At 51.4% G+C, this 9036-nt stretch overlaps 1 protein-coding gene across 1 annotated transcript; it reads right to left on the bottom strand.

Annotated features, from left to right (window-relative positions):
* Positions 1-1451: 1451 nt before the first annotated feature.
* Positions 1452-7769, bottom strand: LOC125520902 (phosphoenolpyruvate carboxylase 1-like). The gene is made up of 10 exons (XM_048685942.1): positions 7452-7769; positions 6963-7354; positions 6759-6843; positions 4398-4620; positions 4131-4234; positions 3943-4030; positions 3577-3731; positions 2466-3464; positions 2012-2398; positions 1452-1939 (listed from the first exon to the last, which is right to left on the bottom strand). Exons 1-10 carry the CDS (start codon positions 7626-7628, stop codon positions 1646-1648), a joined length of 2904 nt encoding a protein of 967 aa, XP_048541899.1. The 5' UTR covers positions 7629-7769; the 3' UTR covers positions 1452-1645.
* Positions 7770-9036: the final 1267 nt, after the last annotated feature.

The raw sequence follows: 9036 nt of genomic DNA, 5'->3' as shown, positions 1-9036 counted from the left end.
ACAAGAGGCAAACCAAGGGGGCTTTGCGGACGTCCGGGCAGCTGCCACGCACGCGTTCGCCACCATGGACCCACCAAAAAATCTCTTCCGCACCCGCACCCTCTCCCACATGAAGTGGTTGCCGCACATACATGCTGGTCTGCACTGCTCCAGAGCACCAGTCCGCATTCATGCCGACCAAGAAGTGAGCGAGACCTCTCACTGGAGCTAATATTGAAGCGGCACGCCGGAGGAGAGCACCGCCAGGTCTCCGCTTCTGTTCCAGTACTAGAGAAGCGTGACCGAACGAGACCGGACGACTCTACACCGCATTCATAAAGAGTCCCATCCGTTTGCCTTCCAGCATTAAACTGGTGCAGAGACTGGTAAACTTACTCCGACACCCACATTGACACACCATGCCGCTTGTCCCGGCCGTTGCCCACTATTTAAACGTTGCCTCCTCTCCCGTCATGACCAACACCGCCGCATCATGCCCGCCATGACCGGGCCGGAGATCTAGAGCTATGTGGGAGAGCCTGTCGACGGGGCAGAAGCAGGAGTGGGTCGGCGTTGCGGCCGGCTAGCAGGCCCATTTGTGCGCGAGGACTGAGGGCGGCTTGTTGGCTAGCTCGCCGAAGGTCAGTGACAAGGACCGGACGATGGAGTAGGCTTCCGACAATGAGTCGGTGCCCCCGCCCGCGGAAGAGCAGCCAGTGCTGCATGTGTCAACGTTCCCCAATGAGCACCATCTCGTGGAGTTGCAAATCCCCGGTGACCAGGCGAACAACAATGCCACCGTGGGCATGGTCGGGGAGGATTCAGACTTCCTAAATGAGCAGCGGGCGTTGTACAAGTTCATGCGGAGCGCCCGATACATCCGTCGCGAGCGATGGTTGTTGCGCGTCCTGTGAGCGAAGAAAGACACCCTGTTCATGGAGGTGTCCGAAGAGGAGGCGCGGGCTACCACGGACGTCACCAGCTCCGCGTCGGCCGCACCGTCACTGCGGTTAGTGCCCCACCTCCACGACTATGAGGCCGACACGTCCACGCCCGATGCCGTCGACACGGTGGACTCCGACGAGGAAGAGTAGCACATGGGCTGCCGCCATGGCTTGGGTCCACGAAGGCTGCTCCTATTCCTCCCCTCCCACAACTTCGCTTCCCGGGCCTCATGCCCGACCAAACGAGCTTGCCGGACATGGGAAAGACATGTTGTGGGACACGGAGGCTACCGTAGCCGACGATTACTTAGAATAGGTTAAAAAAAGCCTAGTCCACTATAATTTAGTTGAAATATGTCAAAAATGTAATGATTTTGGTCCGGTTTAGACGAAAATCATTTGGTTTGTATGAAAGTCGTGCGGCTTGATCAACTTCGCTTCAGAGTGTATGCAGATACGATTGGATGGCCGGCTCCGTACCTTGTTTGTTTCAGGGGTCCTAGTTGGTGATGCCCTTGAAAGAGTATATATCGAGTTTATGACTTTATGTGCCATTATCCGCACAGAAGATTTTATACTGTTTATACATCAGTCACGCATCTATACATTATTTTGACAATTTTATTCATATTCGCCAAAACAAGAAGAAGGCGCAGGGATAGCTGGTGCCTTCAGCACTCCGCAGATTCAAGCACACAGCAAAAAACCTTGGCAATCTGAATCTAGCCCGTGTTCTGCATGCCGGCGGCGATGCCCTTCATGGTGAGGATGAGCGTGTCCTCCAGCCCCGGCGCGTACTCGCTCGCCGCGTTGAGCTTCACCAGCGACGCCGGCTGGTTCTCGTCGGCGAACTCCTTGGACAGCGGCGGCTGCGCCGTCACCTGGAAGCTGGGGTCCCTGATCCGCTTCAGCGTGTAGGCCTGGCACACGTTGAGGGTGGTGATGTACGGGTCGCGCAGCCGCAGACGCTGCTTCAGGTACGGGTCGTCTTCAAGCACGTCCCTATGTCCAGCAACCTGCACCACAAGAGACGATGGTTAGAAACCGCCATGAAATGTGGAGCTAGCTGGAATGTGAATCTCGCTCACCTGGACGAGCAGCTTCTTGGTGTCCTCGAAGTTGCTCCTCAGCTGCTCCCCGAGGGGCTTGAGCTCGTCGGCGACGAGCAGCTCGTCGTAGAGCGCGGCGATGCCGGGGTCTCCCTTGGCGAACACCATCTCCAGAAGGTCCAGCGTGACCCTGAAGAAGGGCCACTCGTTGTACATCTCCCTGAGAGCCTGGACGTTCCTGATGTCCTTTTGCATGATGTGCTTGAACGCGGCGCCGAACCCGAGCCACACGGGCAGGTGGAACCTCGTCTGCGTCCAGGCGAAGATCCACGGGATGGCGCGCAGCGTCTCGATGCCGCTGCTCGGCTTCCTCTTCGACGGCCGGCTGCCGATGTTCATCCTGCCGTACTCTGTCTCAGGTGTCGCCTACACAAGAGAGAAAATGGATTTGATTTTTCCGGAAGATCTTGTCATGAGCATATATAGTACGTACCGATCTGAAGTACTCGACGAATCGTGGTTCTTTGAAGACCATGGCGCGGTACTCCTCGGTGGCCACGACGGCCATCTCGTCCATGAGCGCGCGCCACTCGGGCTTGGGGGAGACCGGCGGGTGCATGCCGTGCTCCAGGGTGGCCGCCGTGAACCGCTGCAGAGTCCGGAAGCAGAGGTGCTCCTCGCCGAACGAGTGCTCGATCACCTCGCCCTGCACCGTCACGCGGAGCGACCCGTTCACCGTCTCCGGCGGCTGGGACAGTATGGCCAGGTGGGTCGGCCCGCCGCCCCTGCCGACCGTGCCGCCCCGCCCGTGGAACATGGTCAGCTTCACCCCGTACTGCTTCGCCACCTTGACCAGCTCCTCCTGCGCCTTGTACAGCTGCCACGCCGCCGACAGGCGGCCGGCGTCCTTGCCGGAGTCGGAGTAGCCGATCATGACCTCCTGCTTGCCGCCGATCCGGTCCATGTACCAGTCGATCGAGAACAGCCGCGCGACGGCCGCGGGGGCCGCCTCCAGGTCGGCCAGCTTCTCGAACAGCGGCACCACCCGGAGGGGGTGCCCCACGTGGCACTCCCGCTGGAGGAGCTCGACGGCGAGCACGTCGGACGGCGCCGTGGCCATGGAGATGATGTAGGCGCCGAAGCAGTCCGGCGGGAGCTCGGCGAGGACGCGGAACGTGCCGAGGACGTCGGCCACCTCCTCGGTCATGGGGAGGTCGCCGCCGAACAGCGGGCGCCTGCCCCTCAGCTCCGACAGCAGCCACTCCTGCCGCTTCTCCTCGGGCCACGAGCGGTACGAGCCGATGCCGAGGTGCGCGGTGATCGCGTCCAGCGCGTCGGTGTGCCGGTCCGACTCCTGCCGGATGTCGAGCTTGACGAGGGACAGGCCGAAGGTGGACACCTGGCGCAGGAAGTCGAGGAGGCTCCCGTCGGCGACGGTCTTGTCGCCGCAATCGCACAGTGACCGGTAGCACAGCTCGAGGGGCTCCAGAAACTGTCGGATCACAAAGGAAAATGTGTTATGATCAACAACATCACAACGATCATAACCACATGCGGGAACAATGGATGGATGGATCGCCATGGACGCGTGCTGGTTTGGTTACCTGCTCGACATCGGTGAAGGTGGAGTCCGCGGGGATGTCAGAAGTTCCACTGGTGAGAAGATGGCGGGAACGTTCGCGCGTGTAGTACAGTTTGTCCCGCACATAGCCCAGTATCACACGGTAAGGTTCAGTTGGGGGAACTTGCTTCCAGAACTCTGCATCAACAGCTCACGTTTTTAGTATTGAAATAGACAGGATTAGCAGGGCAAATTCATGACGAATAGTATTGCACACGACTGTCAAAGCTAAACTGATTGACAAGGCAAAATAACCACGGATGGCAATTAAAGATCCTTGAAACAACACACTGGTACAGGGATGCAAAATAATTTTTGAAATGGATAAAAAAAAACTACTTTGTCTCACCTATGTAATGTTTTTCAGCTTTCTTTGAAGCGCGGTGTAGTTCCTCAGCGCGGACACGAAGTTCATCGTTGCATCGCCACATGGAGAGCTGCCAAATGTACATAAAAAGCAATTGGCATTTGATCCTGCAAACAGAGGGAACTAAACGGGCAAAGCAAGATGGGGATGGAGAAACTTTCAAGCTATACCTCGAACATGAGCTCTTCAATCTGTGAGAAGTGCAAGTTAGCAGCCATCATTCTGGCCAACAGGCATACATCCCTTGTCACCTCCGGTGTGACTCTGGGGTTTCCTATATAACCAGTGACAGAGTTTCAGAAAAAGGTGTTACCACCAAGACTGAGAAAAATAGTTGTAATTGACACCCAATATTTATACAGAGTTAAATAGAGTTGGCCCCTCAAGGAAAAATAAACAGAGTTAAATAGAAACAACACATGGGAAGAGAAATTCACCATCGCGGTCACCACCCATCCAAGAAGAGAACTGAATTAGAGGAGCATTGTATGGAAGTCGCTCGTCGATTCCAATATTCTTAAGAGCTGTGTCCACACGGCGTAGGAACTTGGGTACACCCTTCCATATTGTTTCATGGAAGTAACTCATCCCGGCACGCATTTCATCCTGTGGAGTAGGCTGTGTTCTCCGGATTTCGTCAGTTCGGAAAGCAGCTTGAATCTGCAAGGGGCCAACATAAGGCGTTAAGATTTGCCCAACCAAATTAGCAAAAATACGATTACTAGTTTATGGCAGAAGAAGATAAATATAAGATATAAAGATAAATATTCCGGATTTTAGCAGATTTCTTACCTGGAAAACAGCATTCAAATACTTATAACATTCGAATTGCATGGTTCAGTGAGAAAATAAACGTAGTACGTAAAATGGTGGTAGGGAATGTAGGTTAGACGAAGGGGGCTACATTGTTCACCAAAAGTAGGATCTGGTGTGTACAAAGTACAAACAATGTAATAATTTTTACAAGAACCTTGACACGCTTGCCCACCATTTAATCAAGCTGTTTTTAATCGATGTACATTTTTGCCAGAAAGACCTACTTTCTCACAAGTTTAAAATAATGTCGTGGTGGCAATGAAGAATTTTCCAAATGGTGGTGTAGTGTGACAATTTTATGAACAAATAACTATACTTCCAATGCAAAGCAACTGATTCGGTCATATTTATGTATAGCTGTAGCCTGCGGGTGCTCAAAATTTGACAATTTCTGAAATTTTGGTAGGTACCAATTAATTTTCATCTCAAAGTATAAAATTAAATGAAATAAAAAATTGTTGGGCTTCATCTAAATGCAATGAAAGTTGTGCACAATAACTGTAAAGTAATTCCTGAAAATGGATATTTCGGTGAGGACCGAAATAAAAAGAAAATTTAACCAAAAGTCTAAACCCTACTGAAGCAAATATTTTTTCCGAAGCATCATTCTAAATCTCGAGGGTTGTTCTGCAACACAGCAGCATTTCCCTGTAGTGTTGAGGATCCTACTAAACCAAACTGTTTGTCTGAACTCCTAAGGATTGAGCAGTATTCCCTTATTTTGCAGGTGAGGAATTGACAAGTCAATTAATGTCGGAGCCCCATGATAGTTATCTCATATTAATAGAGGCTTGTGGTGGAGACATTTAAAACTAAGACAATCAATATTTATAGTATAAGTATACAAAGTGGTCTTGAATTCCAATTTTTGAAATATTTCGACCACAACCGAAGTCGCCAAAATTCAGTGAATTTAAGTGATTTCTTTTGCATTTCGGCCAAATGACCGAACATTCCCTTGAAATTCAACCAAAACTTTGAAAATATTACAAAATATTTTGATGATTATTTGAATTCATGTGTACTACTGAAATGGCTGAAATATTTTGACCAAAGGACAAAAAATTTGACGTCTACTCAAATTATTGAAACTCAATGAATTTGTCGACATCTCATTGAAACTTAAAAGGTAAATTATAATCAGAAGTGCGGAAATAACAGGTGGAATCATAGTCCACCCCAGAAGATTACTCAATTACTATGAAATTTCTGTTCATGACATCTTGCCAGGAAAATACTCTTTTTTATAGTAAGTGGCACACAACTATGACATTACTTTTCTATAGGAAAACCAAAGAATCCTCTGATTCGTCAACTACATGGATCTAGTGAAGTCAATCACGGCACTTCATACAAATAGCCAGTATAATATACAGCATACCATTGGCGAGCCAGTACAATATACCACATCATACCATTGGCGATTCATGCAAAGGCATATGCTCTTTCTTTAATGCAAAACCAAAGGGAAGATGAACTAAAACTCTGTTAATTACAGTATATATTGTAAAGTGGAAGCGTATATGCTCAAGAATTCCCTTAGACGCCACGTGTCCACACATTTAATCTTAATCATTCCATCACTGTAGATGATTGAACAGAAAGATCAAGATGGCAGGAGACGACTGAGGAAGGGACAACTCCAGCATGTCACCATGCTAGTATATTCACCACAAAAGAAAACAGCATGGTTCCTACACCCCTCAGACTGACAAGAACAGCACGGTTCGCCTCAAACAATAACATTATGGACCACTCGGTTGGTTTGGTGGATTCGAAATTATGATGGCGTTGAGCAGCAATTGCAAAATTGATGGCGGTGCTCCTAGGAAACATTTGTCCAACATTTTGGATTTAAAAAGCAAAATTCTCATGCATGCATATATGATTGTGTTTTTTCTTCGAAGAGGAGGAATAACCCCAGCCTCTACATCAAGCGATGCATGTATGGTTGTGGTTGTGGAACATAGTATATACTGTACCTCTCTCTGAAGAGCCTCGTCGAGCTCTTGCTTGTCGTCGGCGGTGATGTCCTTGGCGTACAGCTGCCTCAGGCAATTCCGTATCCTGCGCGTACAGAAGCTCGATTACTCTGTTAATAAGCTTCGAAATGCAGCAGAAATTTACCCTGTTCATTTTAAGGCAGCCGGGCTCAATGGACTATAATTTCAAAGAAAAAAATCGACCTGCCGTGCTTCTGGAGGAGCGACCGCCGGATGGACTGCGTGGGGTGGGCGGTGAAGACGAGGTCGACGGTCTGGTTCTTGAGCGCGTCGAACACCTCCTCGCGGGTCTTGCCCAGGTCGGACACCAGCCGCTTGAGCGTCTCCTCGATGTCCGACTCGGTGGTGGCGGAGGCCTCGTCCGCGAAGTCCCCGCGCTTGAGCTTGTTCCTGCGGCGGTTCGCGATCTGCACCTCCTCGGCGAGGTTGGCCAGGTTGAGCATGTGGGAGAAGGAGCTGGCCACGACGATGGAGTCGGCCGGGGCCAGCCCCGTGAGCCTGCCGCCGAGCTCGTCCAGCCGCGCCGCGTCGCGGTCGCCCTCGTACTCCGCCGCCACCTCGTAGCAGTCCTGCACCTGCAGCGAGCGACGGCCGGCCGGCGAGGTCAGGCAGGCTCTCATGCGCGGCAGGGGAGGGAAAGGTCAGTGGAAAGTACGGATTAAGAGTACGTACGAACTCGCGGAGGTGTGGGCCGTGGAGGTCCTGGAGGATGTCGAGGAAGCGGTCGACGAGGAGGGCGTCGTACTCGACGAGCTTGTCGTCCTCTGAGACCTTGCCGGGGGCGAGGAGGCGGAGCTGCGCGTCGATGGAGTGGTGCCGCTCCATGGGAGCCGCTGAGGATGACGACATGTCCTTGTTCGCGCCGAGCAAAGGAGGAGGAAGCGGTGTGTGCCTCTCGCGCTCTCCGTCGGTCGGACGGACGGACGAACGGACAGTGTGTTGTGTCGTGTGTATGGCTGCGAGTGTGGATGGGATGATGGGGCAATGGCCTGTCGTGGGCGTCTAATAGGCGCCGGACGGTGGTGGTGTGTGTGACTGCGGAGTGTGTGCACGGGAAAAGTACGGCCCTTGGCGGTTGGAAAGGCGGCTTAAAGCGGGTGCACGGGCGCCCAAAACTAATCAAATTCTCCTTTACGATTTTTTTTCAATCTATTCATCTTCAGTCATGGCAGTACAACAAATATCAGAAATAATAAAAATTATATCCAGATTCGTAGAACATCTAGCGACGAGTACAAGCACTGAAGCAAGCCGAAGGCGCACCGCCGTCATTGTCGTGGTTCTAAGACTGACAGTAGAATAGGGGGGGGGTGAGAATGTAGAGGCAAGATTCTAGCTATGGAGGAGTTGTACACACGAGTTTTACGAGTTCAGGCCCTTCTCGGAGGAAGTAATAGCCCTACGTCTCAGAGCCCTGAGACGGTCGACTGAATATATGTGTGTGAATTACAGAAAGTGCGAACCCTTGTCCCAAAGGAGGGGGTGGCTTATATAGAGTGCGCCAGAACCCCTGCTCCCCTCCGTTACACAGGGTTCAATGTTCATAAAGGAGGAGCCTTACTGGTAACGTCTGCAGTAAAGTGTATTAAATGCCCATAAAGCTATGGTTTAAGTCCTGACTGTTGCAGAGTGGAAGGTTTCTCATCTTCTGGTGGTCGAGTGTCTTCAAGGTGGTCGAGTGAGTATATCTTCACGGTCGAGTGGATGATGGTTTCTCTTCGACTGCTTCTGATTCTTTGTAGAGATGTCCTTGGGGAGGGTATGTTGGACAGATCCATGACCCTACCCTAGGTACATAGCTTCATCATTAGCCCTCGAATGGATCAGGGTTTGAGTGGGGAAGGAGTTGGGAACACTTCCGACCCATTCTTTGTGTTATGAGTATATCTTGTTTTGGAACAATGAGTTGAGGTGACGACGTCGACACCTTTCTCAGTCGCCTTGGTCCATTCTTGATTTTTGTCGAGTGAATTTCCATGATAGAATTCCGAATGATGATGTAGAGGATGTTTGTCTTCAGTCTGACAGGTTGTTCTGCTCTCCGCGGATCTCGCGGGATTCGAATTTTGGGAAGTGCGCCAAACGGACGGAACCGAGGTTATCGGGACGGATTAGGCAAGTCTCCTCGATCCCCGCGCCACCTTTTTCGCCACGTACTGCGCGCGCGACTGTTGCGGGATTTGTTTATATTTCCTGGGTCCACCGGTCAGTCACTCGGGTGTCGACCTTATAAAAGGTCCCGGACCAGGCCTCTGCC

Source organism: Triticum urartu, chromosome 7 (assembly GCF_003073215.2).
Source record: "Triticum urartu cultivar G1812 chromosome 7, Tu2.1, whole genome shotgun sequence".
In the NCBI taxonomy this organism is placed as follows: Eukaryota; Viridiplantae; Streptophyta; class Magnoliopsida; order Poales; family Poaceae; genus Triticum; species Triticum urartu.
The sequence above is the reverse complement of the archived record's forward strand: the minus strand, read 5'-3'. Positions and strand labels throughout refer to the sequence as shown.

Coding starts and splice junctions, on each gene's coding strand:
- LOC125520902 (XM_048685942.1), bottom strand. CDS start 7,628: ATGTCGTCATCCTCAGCGGCTCCCATGGAGCGGCACCACTCCATCGAC. Junction 4,621..6,758: donor ACGAGGCTCTTCAGAGAGAG/GTACAGTATATA, acceptor GGCCCCTTGCAG/ATTCAAGCTGCTTTCCGAAC. Junction 3,465..3,576: donor CCTTCACCGATGTCGAGCAG/GTAACCAAACCA, acceptor GTGATCCGACAG/TTTCTGGAGCCCCTCGAGCT.